Source organism: Gallus gallus, chromosome 25, assembly GCF_016699485.2.
Source record: "Gallus gallus isolate bGalGal1 chromosome 25, bGalGal1.mat.broiler.GRCg7b, whole genome shotgun sequence".
NCBI lineage: Eukaryota > Metazoa > Chordata > Aves > Galliformes > Phasianidae > Gallus > Gallus gallus.
Genome location: NC_052556.1, coordinates 1,828,059 through 1,848,449, shown reverse-complemented (window position 1 = coordinate 1,848,449; position 20,391 = coordinate 1,828,059). Strand labels below are relative to the sequence as shown.

Genomic DNA, 20,391 nt, shown 5'->3' with positions numbered 1-20,391 from the left:
CCCCCCCCCCCCGCAGTGCCCGTCAGAGCGGCGGCACCGCGTGCGGTTGGCGGTGGGCAGCGGACTCCGCCCGGACGTATGGAGGGGTTTCGTGCGGCGCTTCGGACCGCTGCGCGTCGTGGAGACGTATGGGATGACGGAGGGCAACGTGACGCTGTTCAACTACACCGGGACCCCCGGCGCCGTGGGGCGGAGCAGCTTCATCTATAAGGTGGGGGGCGGGGGGGTCCCGGGCCGCTCTCGGCGCCCCCTCCCCGCGTTCGGAGCCCTCTCGATTCGCCCCCCCCTCCCCCCCACTTTGCAGCTCTTTTCGCCCTTTGAGATCGTGCGGTACGATGTGGCCGAGGGAGCGGTGGTGCGCGATGAGAGGGGGCGCTGCATCCGAGTGCGGCCGGGTGAGGGGGGGGGGGGGGGGGGGGTGGGATTGGGGTGGGATTGGGGTGGGGATGGGATGGGATGGAGATGAAGATGGGATGGGGATGGGGTGGGGATGAACATGAAGAAGATGGGATGGGATGGGATGGGGTGGGGTGAGATGGGATAGGATTGGGGTGGGATGGGATGGGGTGGGGTGGGGTGGAATGGGATGGGATGGGGTTGGGATGGGATGGGATGAAGATGAAGATGGGGTGGGTTGGGATGGGATAGGATGGGGATGGGGGTGGGAATTGGTGTCAGATGGGGATGGAATAGGATGGGATGGGATGGAGGTGAAGATGAAGATGGGATGGGATGGATTGGGATGAGGATGGAGTTGGGATGGGGTGGGATGGGGATGGGGATGGAGATGAGCATGGGATGGAGATGGAGATGAAGATGAAGATGGGATGGGGATGGGATGGGATGGGGTGGAGATGAAGATGAAGATGGGATGGGGTGGGGATGAGAATGGAGATGAGGATGAGATGGGTTGGGATGGGGATGGGATGGGATGGGTTGGGATAGGATGGGGATGGAGATGAGGATGGGTTGGGGATAGGGATGGAGATGAGGATGAGATGGGTTGGGTTGGGGTGGGATGGGTTGGGATGGGGTGGGGTGGGATGGGGTGGGGTGGGATGGGGATGGGGATGGAGATGAGGATTGGATGAAGATGGGATGGGATGGGATGGCGATGGAGATGAGGATGGAATGGATTGGGATGAGGATGGGTTGGGATGGGGTGGGATGGGGATGGAGATGAGGATGGGATGGAGATGAAGATGGGATGGGGTGGGGTGGGGTGGGATGGGGTGGGTTGGGATGGGATGGGGATGGAGATGAGGATGGGATGGAGATGAGGATGAGATGGGTTGGGATGGGGTGGGATGGGGATGGAGATGAGGTTGGGATGGGGATAGGGATGGAGATGAGGATGAGATGGGTTGGGATGGGGTGGGGTGGGATGGGATGGGGTGGGGTGGGTGGGGTGGGGTGGGATGGGGATGGGGATGGAGATGAGGATGAGATGGGTTGGGATGGGATGGGTTGGGGTGGGGTGGGGTGGATGGGGTGGGGTGGGGTGGGGGTGCAACGGGGTGTGCTGTGCTGACGCTGAGGTCGGCGCCCCCAGGGGAGCCGGGGCTGCTGATCGCTCCGGTGACGCCGCGGACGCCGTTCCTGGGCTATGCGGGCAGCCCGGAGCTGTCGGAGCAGAAACTGCTGCGGGGGGCGTTTGCGGACGGCGACACCTTCTTCAGCACCGGGGATCTGATGGAGGAGGACTGCGACGGCTTCGTGCGCTTCTGCGACCGCATCGGGGACACCTTCAGGTCAGCGCCGCCGTATGGGAACCGCCGCCGTATGGGAACCATGGCCATATGGGAGCTATGGACATACAGGAACCGCGGCCATATGGGAACCGCGGCCGTATGGGAACCGCGGCCATATGGGAACCGCGGCCATATGGGAACCATGGCTATATGGGAACCATGGCTATATGGGAACCACGGCCATACGGGAACCATGGCTATATGGGAACCGCGGCCATATGGGAACCGCGGCCATATGGGAACCGCCACCATATGGGAACCACGGTCATATGGGAACCGCGGCCATATGGGAACCGCCACCATATGGGAACTGCGGCCATATGGGAACCGCCACCATATGGGAACCATGGCTATATGGGAACCGCCGCCATATGGGAACCGCAGCCATATGGGAACCACGACCATATGGGAGCTATGGCCATACAGGAACCATGGCCATATGGGAACCGCGGCCATATGGGATTGATAGCCCTATGGGACCCACAGCTCTATGGGATCTGTGGCCCTATGGCACCCACATCCCTATGGGACCCACAGCCCCATGAGACCCACAGCCCCATGGCACCCACAGCTGTATGGGACCCACAGCCCCATGAGACCCACAGCCCTATGGCACCCATGACCCTATGGCACCCACAGCTGTATGGGACCCACGACCCTGTGGCACCCGCAGCCCTATGGGACCCACAGCCCCATGGCACCCATGACCCTATGGCACCCGCAGCCCTATGGGACCCACCGCCCTATGGGACCCACAGCCCCATAGGACCCACAGCCCCACTGCACAGCACTGTCGGACCCCACAGGTGGAAAGGAGAGAACGTGGCCACCACGGAGGTTGCGGAGGCGCTGCTGGCGCACGCGGCACTGCAGGAGGCCACCGTGTACGGCGTCACCGTGCCAGGTACCCCCCGCACCCCCCCCGCCCCACAGCCCCCCCCCCATACACAGCCGGGCCCCCCAATCTGCTCTGTCCCCCCCCACCCCCCCGGAAGGCCACGAGGGCCGCGCAGGGATGGCGGCGGTGGTGCTGCGCCCCGGATGGGCGCTGGACGGCGCGGAGCTGTTCCGACACGTGGCTGCAGTGCTGCCGCCATACGCGTGGCCGCGCTTCATCCGGCTGCAGGTAAAGGGTCACCCCGCGGGGCGATGGGGGACCCCATTGTGGGGTCGTGGGGGGATCGTGATGTGAGAGGGAATGGGGGGACCCCATTGTGGGGTCGTGGGGGGGCCGCGGTGTGAGAGGGAATGGGGGGACCCCATTGTGGGGTCGTGGGGGGGCCGCGGTGTGAGAGGGAATGGGTGACCCCTATGGGATGTGGGGTGACCTCAGTGTGGGGTCGTGGGGGGACCGCGGTGTGAGAGGGAATGGGGGACCCCATTGTGGGGTCGTGGGGGGACTGCAGTGTGAGAGGGAATGGGGGGACCCCATTGTGGGGTTGTGGGGGGACTGCGGTGTGAGAGGGAATGGGTGACCCCTATGGGGTGTGGGGTGACCTCAGTGTGGGGTCGTGGGGGGACCGCGGTGTGAGAGGGAATGGGGGGACCCCATTGTGGGGTCGTGGGGGGACTGCAGTGTGAGAGGGAATGGGGGGACCCCATTGTGGGGTTGTGGGGGGGCCGCGGTGTGAGAGGGAATGGGGGGACCCCATTGTGGGGTTGTGGGGGGACTGCGGTGTGAGAGGGAATGGGGGGACCTCAGTGTGGGGTTGTGGGGGGACCGCGGTGTGAGAGGGAATGGGGTGACCCCATGGGGTGTGGGGTCATGGGGTGCCCCCCACAATGGGGTCATGTGGTGGTTCCAGTGTGGAGTCTATGGGGGGACCCCATTGTGGGGGGACATAGGGTGACCTCAGTGTGGGGTCGTGGTGGGACCATTATGTGAGAGGGAACGGGGTGACCCCATGGGGTGGGGGGCGGTACCAGTGGGGGGTCGTGGGGGGACCGCAGTGTGAGAGGGAAGGGGTGACCCCTATGGGGTGTGGGGTGACCTCAGTGTGGGGGATTGTGGGGTGAGCCCATGGGGTGTGGGGTGACCTCAGTGTGAGAGGGAAGGGGTGACCTCTATGGGGTGTGGGGTGACCTCAGTGTGGGGGATTGCGGGGTGAGCCCATGGGGTGTGGGGTGGCCCCGGTGTGGGGTCATGGGGTGACCTCAGTGTGAGAGGGAACGGGGTGAGCCCATGGGGTGTGGGGTGGTGCCGGTGTGGGGTCCCGGGGTGACCCCCCGGTGGGGTCCGTGGGGCGGTCTCAGTGTGGGGTCCGTGGGTGGCCCCATAGCGGTACGGGGCGGCCGCGCTGTGTCCGTGGCCGACGCCGCCGCCGCGCTGTGCCGTAGGAGCGCCTGGAGGTGACGGCCACCTTCAAGCAGCGGAAGGCGCTGCTCGCCCAGGAGGGCTGCGATCCCTCCCGGCTGTCCGCTCCGCTGCTGCTGCTGAACACCGCGGCGGCCGCCTATGAGCCCATGGGGGCGGCGCAGTGGGACGGCATCGTCACGGGGCGCATCCGCCTGTAGGGCCGCCCCGCGGCCGTCCGGCCGTCCGGCTGTCCGTCCGGCTGTCCATCTGTCCATCTGTCCGTCCGGCCGTCCATCTGTCCATCTGTCCGTCCGGCTGTCCATCTGTCCATCTGTCCGTCCGGCTGTCCATCTGTCCGTCCGGCTGTCCATCTGTCCATCTGTCCGTCCGGCCGTCCGGCTGCGGTCCCCGCGGCCGTCCCGGGGAATCCACGGCCATCCCGATGGCCCCACGGCCACCCCGACCTCCCACATCCCACAGCCGCCCCGATGGCCCCATAGCCATCCCGATGGCCCTATATACATTCCAATGTCCCCATATCCATCCCCATGTCCCCATATCCATCCCCATGTCCCCACATCCATCCCAATGTCCCCACATCCATCCCAATGTCCCCACATGTCCCATATCCATCCCAATGTCCCCATCTCCATCCCAATGTCCCTATATACATTCCGATGTCCCCATACCCATCCTGATGTCCCACATCCACCCCAATGTCCCTATATACATTCCGATGTCCCTCATCCACCCCGATGTCCCCATTTCCACCCCAATGACCCCAAATCCACCCCAATGTCACTATATCCGTCCCAATGTCCCCATATCCACCCCGACCTCTCACATCCCACAGCCGCCCCAATGTCCCCATATCCATCCCAATGTCCTTATATACATTCCAATGTCCCCATATCTATCCCAATGTCCCCACACCCATCCTAATGTTCCTATATCCATCCCAATGTCCCCATATCCATCCTGATGTCCCACATCCATCCCGATGCCCATATCCATATCCCATATCCACCCCAATGACCCCAAATCCACCCCAATGTCCCCATATCCACCCCGATGTCCCCACATCCGTCCCAGCCCCATTAGGAGCTCTGCCCCCCCCATGTCCATCTTCATGTCCCCATATCCATCTTCATGTCCCCATATCCGCCCCACTGCCCCCATATCCGCCCCAGCCCCACCTCTGCCCCCCCCGCAGTGCCTTCCCCTCCTGGGGGCTTTTTGTACCTCACTCTTTTTTGCTAAATAAAGACGGTTTTGTAGCAAACCCCCCCCCGCCCCCCCCCCTAATTCCATCCAATCTATCCCCTCCCTGTGGGGGGGGACACAACCCCATAACAAACACCCCATAACACCCCATAAAATCCCCACGTGGGGGGTTGGGCTGAATTTGGGCCCCATCAGCACTGGGGGGGGGGGGGGGGGGGGGGGGGCAGAATGCTGATCCCAGCACCCATTGGGGGGGTAACAGCTTTGGGGGGGGGGGGGGAGTAAAGGGCAGATCCCAGCACCCATTGGGGGGGGCACAGTGGATCCCAGCACCTATTGAGGGGGCATAGATTTGGGGAGATTTGGGGGGGGGGGCAATGGATCCTGGTACCCTTTGGGGGGGGGGGGGGGGGGGCAGGGAGTGGATCCCAGCAGCCATTGTGGGGGGAGGGGGGGGAGGGGGGGCACAGATTTGAGGGGGGGCACAGAGTGAATCCCAGCACCTACTGGGGGGGGGGGCAATGGATCCTGGTACCCATTGGGAGGGGGAGGGAGTGGATCCCAGCAGCCATTGGGGGGGGGGGGGAATAGGGGCACAGAGTGGATCCAGCAGCCATTGGGGGGGGTGGGGTACAGATTTGGGGGGGGGGGCAAAGAGTGAATCCCAGCACCTACTGGAGGGGGGGGAGCATAGATTTGGGGGGGGGGGGAGCAGGGAGTGGATCCAGCAGCCATTGGGGGGGGCACAGATTTGGGGGGGCACGGAGTGAATCCCAGAACCTACTGGGGGGGGGAGCATAGATTTGGGGCTGGGGGGGGCAATGGATTCTGGTACCCACTGGGGGGGGAGGGAGTGGATCCAACAGCCATTGGGGGGGGGGGGGGGGGGGGGGGAAGAGGGGCACAGAGTGGATCCAGCAGCCACTGGGGGGGGGCATAGATCTGGGGGGGGCACAGAGTGAATCCCAGCACCTACTGGGGGGGGGCATAGATTTGAGTGGGGGGGGGGGGCAATGGATCCTGGTACCCTTTGGGGGGTGGGGGGGCACAGAGTGGATCCCAGCAGCCATTGGGGGGGGCACAGATTTGGGGTTGGGGGGGGCAATGGATTCTGGTACCCATTGGGGGGGGGGGGAGGGAGTGGATCCCAGCAGCCATTGGGGGGGGGAGAAGAGGGGCACAGAGTGGATCCCAGAACCCATGGGGGGGTGGGGGGGGCACAGAGCGGACCCAGCAGCCATTGGGGGGGGGGGCACAGAGCGGACCCAGCAGCCATTGGGGCCCCCCGCCCCACCCCCTGGGGGGGCTCATTGTGTGGGTGGCGATGCAGGAGGCGCACAGGGCGGGTATAGATGGATATTGTATATATGCCAATGCAATAAGAAAAACAGTGCAAATACAGTTACAGTTATAATACTCGGCCCCTCCCCTCCCCCCCCCCCCTCCCCGCCCCCCCCTCCCGGCCCTCCCCCCGCGCTGTGGGGCCATATTTGGGGGGATGGGGGGGGGGGGGGGGGAGAGGAGGGGAGGGGGTAAAGGGGGGAGGGGGGGGAGGGGAAGGGGAGGGGGGAGGAGGGGGGGGGTCCGCGTGTGTGAAGGCACAGAATCGGGGAGGGGGGGGGGAACCCCCAGCCGGTCCCCGCCCGCACGGCTCACGGCCCCGTCACACGGCGACCCCCCCTCAGACCCCCCCCCTCCATCCCCCCCCCCCACCCCGGGGGGCTCCGCGTCGGCTCCGCCCCTTTTCTTTCTTTTTCGGAGTATTTCTTTTTTTTTTTTTTTTTGCGTTTTCTCGTTTTTTTTCCACCCTTTTTTTCGTCCTTTCTCCGTTTTTTTTTTCTACGCGACGTTCTTTTTTTTTTAATTATTTCCTTTCGTCTTTTTTCCTTTTTTTTTTTTTTTTCCCTTTTTTTTTTTTTTTTTGCGGTTTTTTTTTTTTCCACTTTTGTTTTTTTTTTCTTAACGCGTCGACTGAACGGCCTATTTACAGAGCGGAGCCCTCATGAACGACACCTGCAGCAACACCTCACGCTAATTAGGAGCTGGGAGGGGGGGGGTCGGGGGGGGGGGGGGGTGAGGGGTTGGTTGGGGGGGGGGACCAAACCGAAAGAAAACCCCGAAAGCGTTTCACAAGCGGCCCTAAACTACAGCGGGAACGAAAGGAAAAAAAAACCAAACAAAACGAACAAAAAAAAAAAAAAAAGGAGGAAAATTAATAATAATTAACGAAAAAAAGGCGATTCGCTTTTAAATGGGGGGTGGGGGAGGAGAAGGGGAGGGGGTTGAGGAGGAATTGGGGGGGGTGTGGGGGGGGGGGGAAGGGTCGGAGCCGGCGCCGGGCAGCGCCCGCCGGGGGGGTCCCCGTAGCACCAATGGGGCGCAGCGCCGCGCGGAGGAGCTCCGCTATTGCACTTCGTTTCTCTGCTCTTTTTGTCTGAAAATGGGCTTTTTTTGGGGGGGGGGGAGGGAGGAGGGGGGGATTGATGGGTTCTCACGGGAGGGGGGGGAGGGGGGGGGCGGCTGCGCTGCTCTGGAGCTGAGGGATGGGAGAGGGAAGGGAGGGATATGGGGGGGGGTAAAGGGGGAGGGGGGGAGGATTTGGGTAAAGGGAGGGGGGGGGGGAAAGGGTTTGGGGATAAAAAGGGGTTTGGGGGGGAAATGGAGGGGTTTGGGGGGAAATGGAGGGGTTTTGGGGGGGAAATGGAGGGGTTTGGGGATAAAAAGGGGTTTGGGGGGGAAATGGAGGGGTTTGGGGGAGAAATGGAGGGGTTTGGGGGGGGAAATGGAGGGGTTTGGGGGAAGGTTTGGGGAGAAGGAGAGGTTTGGGGGCACAAATAAAGAGATTTGGGGGGAAAATGAGAGATTTGGGGGAAAGGAATTTGGGAAAGGAGGGGTTTGGGGGGAAATAGGAGAGATTTGGGGCAAAAAGGGAGAGGTTTGGGGAAAGAGGTTTGGGGATAAGGAGGGGTTTGGGGTAAAAATGGAGAGATTTGGGGGAAGAAAGGAAGGATTTGGGGCAATAAAAGGAGGAATTGGGGGCAAAAAAGAAAGATTTGGGGCAAAAAAGGAGAGATTTGGGGCAAAAAAGGAGAGATTTGGGGCAAAAAAAGAGAAATTTGGGGCAAAAAAAGAGAAATTTGGGGCAAAAGAAAGATTTTGGGGGGAAAAGTGAGAGATTTGGGGGGGGGGGAAGGACAGGTTTGTGTTAAGAAAAGGAGGAATTTGGGTAAAAGGAGGGATTTTGGGGCAAAAAAAGGATTTGGGGCAAAAAAGAGAGAGATTTGGTGACAGAGGTTTGGGGATAAGGAGGGGTTTGGGGTAAAAATGGAGAGATTTGGGGGAAGAAAGGAAGGATTTGGGGCAATAAAAGGAGATTTGGGACAGAGGTTTGGGGAAAAGGAGAGATTTGGGGCAAAAAAGGAGGGATTTCAGGGCAAAAACAAAGAGATTTGGGGAAGGAATGGAGGAATTGGGGGGAAATGAGGGATTTGGGGGCAAAAATGGAGAGATTTGGGGCGAAAAAGGAGGAATTTGGGAAAAGTGGGTTCAGGAAAAGGAGGAAATGGGGGAACAGACGGTGAGGTTTGGGTACCAATGAGGGATTGGGGCAAAAAAGGAGGAATTTGGGCCAAAGCCCAACGGCCCGAGGGCTGTCGGGGGGGGGGCTGTGGGGGGGGGGGGGGGGGAATCATCTCAATGGGAGCAAAACCGACCAAAACACCAAAAATAGATATATGTATATCGAGAGATCCGCCACGACGCTGCGCCGTTCCCAAACAACCCCCCCACCCCCCCTTGGGTTTAAGTGCTTATGGGACAGAGGGGGGGGGGGTTCGGGGGGGCCCCACAGCCCCACAACGCATTGAGAATTGCACACGAGAAGTTCTGACGTTGGGGAGGAGGGGGGGGGGGGGGGAGGGGAAAAAGGGGAGGGGGGGGTAACAATAACAAAACCCCCCCAAACTCTCAGAGCCCCTTCCAGGCACCGCTGCACCGGGGTGGGGGGGGGGGGGGCACCGCGGAGGGGGGGGCTCCGTAGTGTGAGTTAAGTGCAAAGGGAGCGCATCCCAGACCCCCCCCCCCCCAAATTGGGCAATGTGGGTTTTGTTTTGGGGGGGGGCGGTGGTTTCCCCCCCACTGGAAAAGGGGGGGGGAGGGGGGGGAAAAAAAGGCATAAAAAGAAAACCGAAAGTGGAAGCATCCATCGAGCAAAGGGGGAGGGGGGTCGGGGGGGGGGGGGGGGTCAGAATGCAATTAAAAATTCTATGCTTTGTCATTAAAAAAAACCAAACAGAGCTTCAACCGAAAGCGATGATAGCACAGAGAGCGCCGGGGGGGCTCAAAAAGGGAGCGACCCGCGCAGCGCTACGGAGCCGGGGGGGGGATGGGGGGGGGATGGGTTTGTCTTTTATCCACCCCTGTGTGGTTGGGGGGGGAAAGGGGGGGGGGAAAGGGAGGGGGGGGGGCGCAGCAGGCGCTATTTCTGTCCGCTGATGGACTGCGATATGGAGCGGGGGGGGATCATGTCCAGGAGGTACTCGCGCTGCCGGTCCGCCAGGCTGGACGCTTTGTGCCCCCCGATGCCGGCGTTCAGATACGCGATGTTAACGCCTGCGGGGGAGACAAGAGAGGTGGGGAAGCGTGGGCTCATAGAGACCCCAACCCCCGGGACCCACCCCCACCCCGACGCAGCGGGTCTTACCTGGCATGCCGAGCAGCCCCCCCGCCACCGAGAGCTGCGGCGCCTGCGCGAAGTTGGAGAGCATGGAGCGGGCTGAGGTGGGGATGCCGCGCTGCAGAGAGCTCTGGGGCTGCGGAGCCTGTGGGGAGAGAGCGGGGGGGTGAGGGGGGCAGCTCTGCCCCACCGTGCCGGGTGGAGGGCGGGGGGGGTCTGTGTGAGGTCCCACCGACCGCCGGTGGACTGAGCAGTGAGCCAGCAGTGCGCCCGCACGGCCAGCAAGGTCAATGGTTGAGCAAACGTTGACCAATGGTTGAGCAAATGTTGACCAGGAGTTGACCAAACGTTGACCAGGAGTTGACCAAACATTGACCAAAGATGGCTCAACGGTTGACCAAACATTTACCAACCATCGACCAAACGTTGAGCAAAGACTGATCAGCCACTGGCCAACGGCTGACCAACGGTCAGCCACAAGTCAGCATTGTGCCCTCCTGCCCACTGAGGTCAACGGTTGACCAACCATTGACCAACCATTGACCAACAGTTGACCAGTGGTTGACCAACAGCTGAACAACGGTCAGCCACAAGCCAGCAGTGTGCCCTCCTGGCCAGGAAGGCCAATGGTTGACCAACAGTTGACCAAACATTGACCAACTGTCAACCAAACACTGACCAAACAGTGACCAATGGTTGACCAACGGCCAGCCACAAGTCAGCATTGTGCCCTCCTGCCCACTAAGGTCAACGGTTGACCACCCATTGACCAACAGTTGACCAGTGGTTGACCAACAGTTGGCCAACAGCCAGCCACGAGGAAGCTGTGTGCCCTCCTGGTCAGGAAGGCCAATGGTTGACCAACAGTTGACCAAACATTGACCAACTGTCAACCAAACACTGACCAAACAGTGACCAACGGCCAGCCACAAGTCAGCATTGTGCCCTCCTGCCCACTAAGGTCAACGGTTGACCAACCACTGACCAAACATTGACCAACAGTTGACCAGTGGTTGACCAACAGCTGACCAATGGCCAGCCACAAGCCAGCAGTGTGCCCTCCTGGCCAGGAAGGCCAATGGTTGACCAACAGTTGACCAAACATTGACCAACAGCTGACCAACAGCCAGCCAGGAGCCAGAAGTGCACCTGCATGGCCAGGAAGGCCAACGGTTGACCAATGGTTGGCCAACCGTCAACCAAATGTTGACTAAAAGTTCATCAGTGGTTGACCAAAGGCTGACCTACAGCCGGCCACGAGCCAGCAGTGTGCCCTCCTGGCCAAGAAAGCCAATGGTTGACCAACAGCGGACCAAATGTTGACCAACAGTCAACCAGTGGTTGACCAACAGCAGACCAACAGTTGACCAAACGCTGACCAACCGTTGACCAACAGCTGATCAATGGTTGACCAACAGCTGACCAACGGCTGACCAATGGTCAACCAGCATTCAACCAACAGCTGACCAATGGCTGACCAAACATTTACCAATGACTGACCAACAGTGGACCAATGGTTGACCAAACGCCAACCAGCAGTTGACCAAACGCTGACCAGCGGTTGACCAACAGACAACCCAAAGTCAACCAACAGCTGACCGATGGCTGACCAAATGTTGACCAACAGTCGACCAAACATTTACCAATGGCTGACCAAATGTTGACCAACAGCTGACCAATGGCTGACCAAACACTGACCAACAGCTGACTGAATGCTGACCAACATCTGAGCATGAGGAAGAACTTCCACGCCGGGTGGGCGGCAGAGCCGCACGGAGCCCCGTGGGGCGGGTGGGGGGGTCTCCAACCCTCAACCTGCTGCGGGGCACTGCTGCAGGGGGTCGGACCCCCACGACCCCCCAGAGGACACCCCCAGGTTGGAGCCCCGCTGCCGCTCACCTGCCGGAGCGTGTGGTGCCTCATGATGTTCTCCTGTTTGCCGACGCTGGAGACGGCCGGAGCCGCGGTGGGGGACAGGGCTGCCTGCTGCTGCAACCTCTGCTCGATCTCCTGCAAGAACGCAGCACAAACACCCTCAGGGATGGAGCAGCGGGGCTGAAGCTCAGCCCCCCACCACCCCCCCCCCAACAGAAGGGAAGGCAGCGCAGCCACCCCACCCCCTGGGCTGCTCTCACACCCACGGCTGCGTTGGAACCTTCAGCCCCAGGACGGCTCCCGCGGCAGAGCTGAGCACATCCAACCACCGGCAGCCCCACTCCCTTCGTGCTCAGCTCTCTGGGTTCCACTTTGCATCGCTCACCGACGACAATTGGGGTTTGTTTGTTTCCCCCCGGGGCCTCCCAGCAGGTTCAGCCATGCCGCTTTGCTGCAGGGATTTGCAGCCCCCCCCCCCCCCCCCATCCACGTGAGCAGGCAGAAAGCGCTTCAGCGCTCCCCCCACATCCCAGGAAGCCGTGGGGGGGGGGGGGGGGGAGCAGCAGCTGTCCTGACTCAGCCCTCAGCCCCCCACTGCTGTCAGTGGGACGGGCACGAGGCCAGCAGGAACACGTGGGAAGGGGGGGGGGGGGGCGCAGAGCTGCTCCGTCATGGGGACGGCTTTTTGGGGCCAGGAGCAAAAGGTGGGCGGCCCCAGGGGGGGGCAACTGCATGGAGGGGCAACTGAACGGAGGGGCGACCGCACGGAGGGGAGGGGCGACCGCATGGAGGGGCAGCTGCATGGAGGGACGACCCCGTGGAGGGGCGACCCCGTGGAGGGGCACCCACAGCTCCTGGACAACGAAGGACCCCAACCAACCCCTGGGGGGGTGTGGGGGCAGAGCGGAGCTGCGGGGCGGCGGCTTTGCTCGCCGTGCACTCGCCTGCTCCTGCTGCAAAGCTTTGACGAAGGCGTTCTTCAGCCTGTTGGTGTGCTCGGCCTTCAGCGCCTTCTTCTGGTTGGACGTCATGCACTGCTCGCAGAGGATCTTCCCGTTCTTCTCCTGCTTCCAATGCGGGGTGAAGTCGGTGCGGCACTGAGCGCAGACGAAGGGCTCCACGCGCAGGAAGGACGCGCAGCTCTTCCCTGCGGGCAGACGTGGGGTGAGGGGCGGCCCCACTGCTCCCACCCGCAGCCCCACAGCGCGCCGAGGAGCCGACGGTGCTCACGGCGCCGGGGCACAGAGGGGGCACCGAGCCCACACCGCCGCCTCCTGCGGCCCCCCCGCCACCCCATGGCTCCCCCCTCTCCTTTCTGCTGCCCCAAAAACGCCCCGTGGGATTCACGTCACCCCATCCGCTCTGCGACTCGGCCAGTTGCCACGGCAACGGGCGGCACAGCCCCAAATTGGGGCGAGGTGCTCCCAAAGCAGCCGTGGGGGGGGTTGGGGGGGGGTGGGGGCAGCAGGGAGGCGCAGAGCCCGGCAGCACAGCCGCGGGGCTCGGAGGGTTTTGCATGCGGGCTCCCCAGCATTTGGGCTCAGCAGATCCTCCTGCCGGGCGGGTTGCACCGGCTGCAGAGCTGCAGGGCACAGCTGGGGCTGCACGCATGCAGCACCGCAGGGCGGGGAGCTGCACGGGGGGGGGGGGAGCGGCTCACAGCCAGCCAGGCTGCGGGTGTGCGACAGGAAGGGGACGCGGAGGAGGGGGGCGCCGGCAGAGGGAAGCCCCCCAGGCTCACCTTGGCTGTCGATGACGCTCTGCACCACCTCCTCCAGCCCCACCATGTAGATGAACTCGCTGTTGGCTGCGCTGGGCAGGAAGTGCAGCAGCGGCGCGGGCGGTTTGGGGGGTGGGATCTCCAGCAGGGTTTTCTCCAGCTGTTTGCGCAGGGCCAGCTTGGCGGCTGCCTGCGAGTTGGCGGCGTCGCTCAGCGCGCTGGGGCTGGGGAGCGGGGAGGAAACCCGGTTGACGGTGCCAGGCTGGATGTGAGAGGCAAGGTTCATGTAGATGGCTGAAGACGACGTACGCTGGCAAGGAACAGAAGAACTTGATTGCTGGAGGGGAAGAGCAGAGCGGGGTTAACGCGGGGCTCGGCTCGCAGGATGGACCCCCCCCCCCCCTGTGCCCGTGGAGCCGTGCTGGGGCATGGAGTGGATCCCTGCCCTTTAAGGAGCTCCGGCACATCGGGACGGGTGCGGGGACCCCATGGGTGCTGTGGGGATGTGCTGGCAGCCCCCCTTCTGTCCCGTCCCCCCCCCCTCCCGGCTGCTGCCAGCCCACGGCCACCCCTCCTATGCAGGAGCTCCACGTGCTCCAATTCACTCCTCTGCTGGGGGTCCGGGTGGGGGAGAAGCCGGACAGGAGCCAGCAGTGCGCGCTCACAGCCCGGAAGGCCAACGCTGTGCTGAGCTGCAATAAAGCAGGGGGGGTCAGCAGGGAGAGGGAGGTGATTGTGCCCCTCTGCTCGGCTCCTGGGAGGCCCCATCTGCAGTGCTGCATCCGGGGCTGGGGGTCCCAGCACAGGAAGGATGGGGAGCTGTTGGAGGGGGTCGGAGGGCCACTGAGGGGGTCGGAGGGCCACTGAGGGGGTCGGAGGGCTGGAGCAGCTCTCCTGTGAGGAAGGCTGGAGGGAACTGGGCTTGTTTAGCCTGGAGGAGAGACGGCTCTGGGGAGACCTCATGGTGGCCTTGCAGTACTTGGAGGGAGCGTATAAACAGGAGGGGAACGGCTGCTGGCATGGGTTGATAGCAGTAGGACAAGGGGGGATGGTTTAAAATGAGACAGGGGAGGTTTAGGTTGGATATGAGGAGGAATTTTGTCCCCCACAGGGTGGTGACGCACTGAACAGGTTGCCCAAGGAGGGGTGGATGCCCCATCCCTGCAGGCATTCCAGGCCAGGCTGGATGTGGCTCTGGGCAGCCTGGGCTGCTGGTTGGCGACCCTGCACACAGCAGGGGGTTGGAGCTGATGAGCATTGTGGTCCTTTGCAACCCAGGCCATCCTATGAGTCAATGATTCTATGGGTCCTAATGGCACCCTATGGGTCCTAATGGTGCCCCCTATGGGTTCTCTGTGCAGCCTGGGCTGCTGGTTGGCGACCCTGCACATAGCAGGAGGTTGAAGCTGATGGTCATTGTGCTCCTTTGCAACCCAGGCCATCCTATGAGTCAATGATTCTATGGGTCCTTGTGGCACCCTACAGGTCCTTGTGGCACCCTGTGGGCCCTAATGGCACCCTACGGGTCCTTATGGCACCCTATGGGTTCTCTGGGCAGCCTGGGCTGCTGGTTGGCGACCCTGCACATAGCAGGAGGTTGGAGCTGATGGTCATTGTGGTCCTTTGCAACCCAGGCCACATTATGGGTCAATGATTCTATGGGTCCTAATGGCGCCCTATGGGTCCTAATGGCGCCCTATGGGTCCTAATGGCGCCCTATGGGTTCTCTGTGCAGCCTGGGCTGCTGGTTGGTGACCCTGCACACAGCAGGGGTTGGAGCTGATGGTCATTGTGGTCCTTTGCAACCCAGGCCATCCTATGAGTCAATGATTCTTTGGGTCCTAATGGCACTCTATGGGTCCTAATGGCACCCCACAGGTCCTTATGGCACCCTACGGGTCCTTATGGCACTCTATGGGTTCTCTGGGCAGCCTGGGCTGCTGGTTGGCGACCCTGCACACAGCAGGGGTTGGAGCTGACGGTCATTGCGGTCCTTTGCAACCCAGGCCATCCTACGGCTCCTCCATTTGAGCAGCGTTCTGCTGCAGCCTCTGCTCACGCAGTGCTTCCCACCCCCCTGTGTGGCCAAAGCCCAGCACACCCCCCAGGTCCCGGGGGGGAACGGCGCCGTACCGGCTGGTAGTTGATGGCTGGATTCATGCTTGGAGTTGTAGTGCGGATGAGGCCAGGCTTAGGAGGAACGCGCTGCCCCTGCAGCTGGGCAGGGTTTGGAGCAATCACACGCTGAGACATAAGCATATGGGGCAGGGTCGTGTTCGTGGCAGACCTAATGACACTGTGACCCTGGCAAGAGAGCGGAGGGCAGTCAGGAAAAGGGCTCGAGGCAGAGAGGAGATCGGTGCCCCCAGCAGGGTCTGCAGCGGCAAAGCAGCTCCGCCTGGATGCAGTGTGATCAGCATGCAGAAACACAGAGCTCCCAATGCAGGGCTCCCCCAATGCTCCCAATGCAGAGCTCCCCCAATGCAGGGCTCCCCCAATGCTCCCAATGCAGAGCTCCTCCAATGCAGAGCTCCCCAATGCTCAGCTCCCCAGTGCTCCCAATGCAGAGCTCCCCAAATGCTCCCAATGCAGAGCTCTTCCAATGCAGAGCTCCACAATGCTCAGCTCCCCAATGCAGATCTCCCCAACACAGAGCTCCCAATGCTCCAATGCAGAGCTCTCCCAATGCTCCCCAATGCAGAGCTCCCCCAATGCTCCCAATGCAGATCTCCCCAACGCTCCCCACGCAGAGCATCCCAATGCTCAGCTCCCCAACACAGAGCTCCCAATGCTCCAATGCTGATCTCCCCAATGCTCCCCAATGCAGAGCATCCCATTGCAGAGCTCCCCCAATGCTCCCAATGCAGAGCTCCCCAATGCAGAGCATCCCAATGCAGAGCTCCCCCAATGCTCCCAATGCAGAGCATCCCAATGCAGAGCTCCCCCAATGCTCCCAATGCAGAGCTCCCCAATGCTCAGCTCCCCAACACAGAGCTCCCAAAGCTCCCAGTGCAGAGCTCCCAATGCTCCAATGCTGATCTCCCCAATGCTCCCCAATGCAGAGCATCCCATTGCAGAGCTCCCCCAATGCTCCCAATGCAGAGCTCCTCCAATGCTCAGCTCCCCAACACAGAGCTCCCAAAGCTCCCAATGCTCCAATGCAGATCTCCCCAATGCTCCCCAATGCAGAGCATCCCATTGCAGATCTCCCCACGCAGAGCTCTGTGCTCTGTGGGGATGAGGGCTCCCTTTTCCCTCTCGGAGACCTCAGAACTTGAGCTCCCTCCCATCTGCCCGCCCCTCTCTTTTCTCCCCTCCCCTTTTTCAGAACTTGAGCTGCAGTTCTTCATTGTCACACGCAGAAAACCCTCACAAAGGCTGTGCAAACAATGCGCTTCCTCTTCCCCTGCAGCCCATTTCCTTTACCAGCCCCATCCCACTGCGAAGCCACAATAGACGTGACCCCACAATAGACCTGACCCCACAATCGTTGCCATAGCGAAGAAAACAAATGCCACAAACAAAGGAGATGCTTCAAGGAGGGACGGAGCGATCAGCAGAGCCTTTGGATGAGGCAGGAGGGAGGGGAGGGCTCACCTCCATGTGCCCCACACAGCTCCCCATCTGTGCCGCACCCCCGAAGGCACACAGCTGCCACCCCCCCCCCAGGAGCAGCCCCACTGTGGGGCAACGCTGCGCCCCCAAAAGCTGTGCTTTCACCCCACGTTTTGGGCTCAGAGCTCCCATCTGTGGGAAGCCCAGGCTGCAGGAAGGTTCAGCAGACAGCACCGCTCCGCCCGGAGCGCTTCCCAAAGAGGGGCAACGTTTCCATCCCACGCTTTGCATTTCTCCTCCCCCTTCCTCGGACCGCTCCACACCACAGCTCAGCTGACCAAAAGCCGGGCAGCTCCTCCTGCAGCCCCACAGCTCTCATCCCCTCCTGCAGCCCCACAGCTCTCATCCCCTCCTGCAGCCCCACAGCTCTCATCCCCTCCTGCAGCCCCACAGCTCTCATCCCCGGGCAGCAGACAGCCTTCCCCAGCATCCCCAGCAGCACCGCCCCACCGAGCGCCGCCGTCCCCCCCAGCAGCACTGCTCAGCACCTCCCATAGCACAGAATGGCCGCAGCCCTGCGCTGCTGCTGCCCACGGCTCCGACTCCCTCTGTGACCGCCGTCCGACCCGCAGTGCAGAGCGGTGCCGATGCTCACCTGCAGCTCAGGCACAACCAATGCAGGCACACACGAAGCGCACCGAGCTCAGCCCGGTGCCCCGGGCAGGACCCGGGCGAGGACGGCTCACCTGTAATGTCCTTAAGTTCTGAGGCTCGACCCCCTGAGCTCCAGGCCTGGAGGGCAGCTTGGACAGTCCCTGCTGTCCCACGTGAGCAGGAGATGGCTGGACGATAGACGCTGCATTCTGGACAACCGGAGTCTGAGTGGAGAGCAAACAAACAGCGGCATCAGCGCGAGGTGCCCGGAGGGGAAATCCATCCGCAGCCACAGCGGGACTGCAGCAATCAATGCGCGGTGCAATGCTGGGGGCGCAGAGCTGCACGGCTGCAGCGCCCACAGCGACCTCACGGACGGCTGCGCCGCGCTAAGAAGGGCGTGCAGCACAACGAGCCGCCTGCACCGCTGCCGCCGGGGCCCTGCACGGCACTGCACCCCACCCGGCCCCACGCCGAGCTGCACCTTCTGTACCACGTTCTCCTTCTGCAGCTGGCTCTGCCTCAGCTTCTTCAGCAGCACCAGCCTGGCCTCCTCCAGCCGCAGCTCGTCCCGGAGCTGCTTGATGAGCTGCTGCCGCTCCTCTATGCTCTTCCCCTGGGAGGAGGAGGAGGAAAGTCGGTCAGAGCTGACGGTGCTGGGAAGCACACAGGTCTGGAAGCAGCTCTGCTGAAGGTGGAATCCCTTACCTTGAACATCTCCAGGTTGGCCGCCTTCAGCCTTTCTTCCATGCGAGAGCTGGAGCGGGGGCTGGAGGCCTCGTTGTCGGAGAGGACGATAATGTCTGGGGAGGGGGTGAGCCGGCCCCGGTCCTGGTCACTGCCAACAGAAGGGAGAAAGGGGGCTGAGCTGCACGGCTGGGAGCACAGCGGCCGTGGGGGGGGCCGTGACCCCCCCCCACCTCCCCCTGCACACCCACTGCTAAGGGCGCTCGCAAAGGGAAACGTGAGTGAGAGCTCAGCCCAGAGCCAAAGCCCAGCAGAGCCGTGACAGCACCCCACGGGTGGGGAAAAGCAGCCGGCTGGATGCTGCCGTCCAGCAGAGCAGTGCAGCCATGCAGGACGCCGCTCCCGGGCTGCAGGGTGGAAGAGAAGCCCCACTGCTTGCGATGGGAGCGGTGCGATCCAGGCAGGACCCCCAGGGTGGGCTCCTCCCAGCCCCACACACCGCAGCGTTGGGGTGGTGAGAGCGCCGCAGGAGCTGCGGCAGCTGCTCGGCTGCAGAAATGCACCCAGCAGTGGGGCTCCGAGCATCCGACCATGGGCAGGGAGCCCTGGAAGCACTTGGCAGAGCCCGAAGCGCTGCTCTGTGCGGGCAGAGCCCTCAATGACCCCTTTGTGACGGAGCACCACGTGAAGGCGGTGGCTGCTGCTGCTCTGCCCCCGTGGGCTCTCAGCACCGCATGCAGGACGTGGAGCAGAGGCTGCTCAGAGCTCCCAGACCAGCAGCGGCAGCACAGTGGGGTGCAGCCTTCGCTGGGGGCTGCAACCGCGGAGCAGTGATGTGGGATCCGTCTGCCCCGTAGCGGTCAGGGCGGGGGGCACCCGATGGGCCCCCAGCAGCCTCCAGCTGCAGCTTCCAAGAGCGGAGGCTGCCCCAGATGAGGCTCTCCCAGCTCAGAGCCCGCAGTGCCCTCCCACAGCACTCCGTGGGGCTCCTGCCCCCCGCACGGCGTTCATCGGGACAAGCCTGCACACGAAACAGCCGTGAACGGAGCCATCCCCGCGCCGAGCAGGAACTGCAGCACCCCCTGCCCTGCCCTCCTGCCAAAGCCACCCACCCCAGCAATGCGGTGCTGGGCTCTGCTGTGCACCCGGAGACCCCCAGCCGGGGGAACGCAGCCCTGGGGCTGCCGCTGCTTTGGTTGGAGGAGCACCCAGATACGGCCGAGCTGCTTTATTTACATTCCATCGAGTTAAAAAGAAATACAAAGCCCGGCTTCTGAAGCCAGAGCGGGGAAAAGGGCCGTCTGCAAGGGATTGCTGGACGTGTGGGGATTGCTTTATTTACCTCTGTCAAAGCAGAGCATCGTTACGGCAGAGCTGCTGGGAGGAAACCGTGCGGGGGGAGCGCAGCCCCGGCGCGGTGACCCCCATGTGCAGCAGGAGCTGTGAGCCGCCCTCACCTCTGCCCATGGGGCCGTTTCTGTCCGTGTGAATTCACAGCTTCCAGCAAAGAACTTCTGCTGCTCCTCAGGACAGCCCTGCTGCAAAGCTGTGTGTGCCCAGAGCTGCTCTGCTGCACATCTGCGTCCCCAGAACTGCCCTGCTGCACACCAGCATGACCCCAAAGCTGTCCTGCTGCACATCCGTGTCCCCAGAGCTGCCCTGCTGCACACCAGCATGACCCCAAGGCTGCCCTGCTGCACAGCTGTGTCCTCAGAGCTGCTTTGTTGTACCACTGCATGACCCCAAAGCTGCCCTGCTGCACCATGGTGTTCCCAGAGCTGCCCTGTTGCACAGCTGCATCCCCAGAGCTGCCCTGCTGCACACCAGCATGACCCCAAAGCTGCCCTGCTGCACATCCGTGTCCCCAGAGCTGCCCTGCTGCACACCAGCACGACCCCAAAGCTGCCCCGCTGCACAGCTGTGTCCTCAGAGCTGCTCTGTTGCACCACTGCAT

The 20,391-nt window shown here is 62.4% G+C and overlaps 2 protein-coding genes across 13 annotated transcripts in view; one reads left to right on the top strand and one right to left on the bottom strand.

Moving 5' to 3' along the window:
- LOC107049496 (long-chain fatty acid transport protein 3-like) overlaps positions 1 to 5,329 on the top strand; it is a 7,357-nt gene extending 2,028 nt beyond the window's left edge. Inside the window, exons 4-10 of the mRNA XM_046904068.1 lie at positions 17 to 211; positions 305 to 395; positions 1,553 to 1,751; positions 2,558 to 2,655; positions 2,747 to 2,877; positions 4,089 to 4,294; positions 4,375 to 5,329. Of these exons, the coding sequence (XP_046760024.1) occupies positions 17 to 211; positions 305 to 395; positions 1,553 to 1,751; positions 2,558 to 2,655; positions 2,747 to 2,877; positions 4,089 to 4,265 (891 nt within the window). The 3' untranslated portion in view covers positions 4,266 to 4,294; positions 4,375 to 5,329. The remainder of the gene's footprint in view (positions 1 to 16; positions 212 to 304; positions 396 to 1,552; positions 1,752 to 2,557; positions 2,656 to 2,746; positions 2,878 to 4,088; positions 4,295 to 4,374) is intronic.
- Positions 5,330 to 8,477: 3,148 nt separating this feature from the next.
- GATAD2B (GATA zinc finger domain containing 2B) overlaps positions 8,478 to 20,391 on the bottom strand; it is a 29,615-nt gene continuing 17,701 nt past the window's right edge. For 10 of the 12 annotated variants that reach the window (XM_040652588.2, XM_040652593.1, XM_046904033.1 and 7 more), the window contains exons 3-11: positions 18,459 to 18,588; positions 18,235 to 18,366; positions 17,843 to 17,974; positions 15,675 to 15,845; positions 13,563 to 13,878; positions 12,766 to 12,968; positions 11,846 to 11,956; positions 9,974 to 10,091; positions 8,478 to 9,882 (exon numbers count right to left, since the gene is read on the bottom strand). In XM_040652588.2, the coding sequence (XP_040508522.1) occupies positions 9,749 to 9,882; positions 9,974 to 10,091; positions 11,846 to 11,956; positions 12,766 to 12,968; positions 13,563 to 13,878; positions 15,675 to 15,845; positions 17,843 to 17,974; positions 18,235 to 18,366; positions 18,459 to 18,588 (1,447 nt within the window). In that variant the 3' untranslated portion in view covers positions 8,478 to 9,748. The remainder of the gene's footprint in view (positions 9,883 to 9,973; positions 10,092 to 11,845; positions 11,957 to 12,765; positions 12,969 to 13,562; positions 13,879 to 15,674; positions 15,846 to 17,842; positions 17,975 to 18,234; positions 18,367 to 18,458; positions 18,589 to 20,391) is intronic. The other 2 variants (XM_040652590.2, XM_040652589.2) reach the window with 2 other exon arrangements.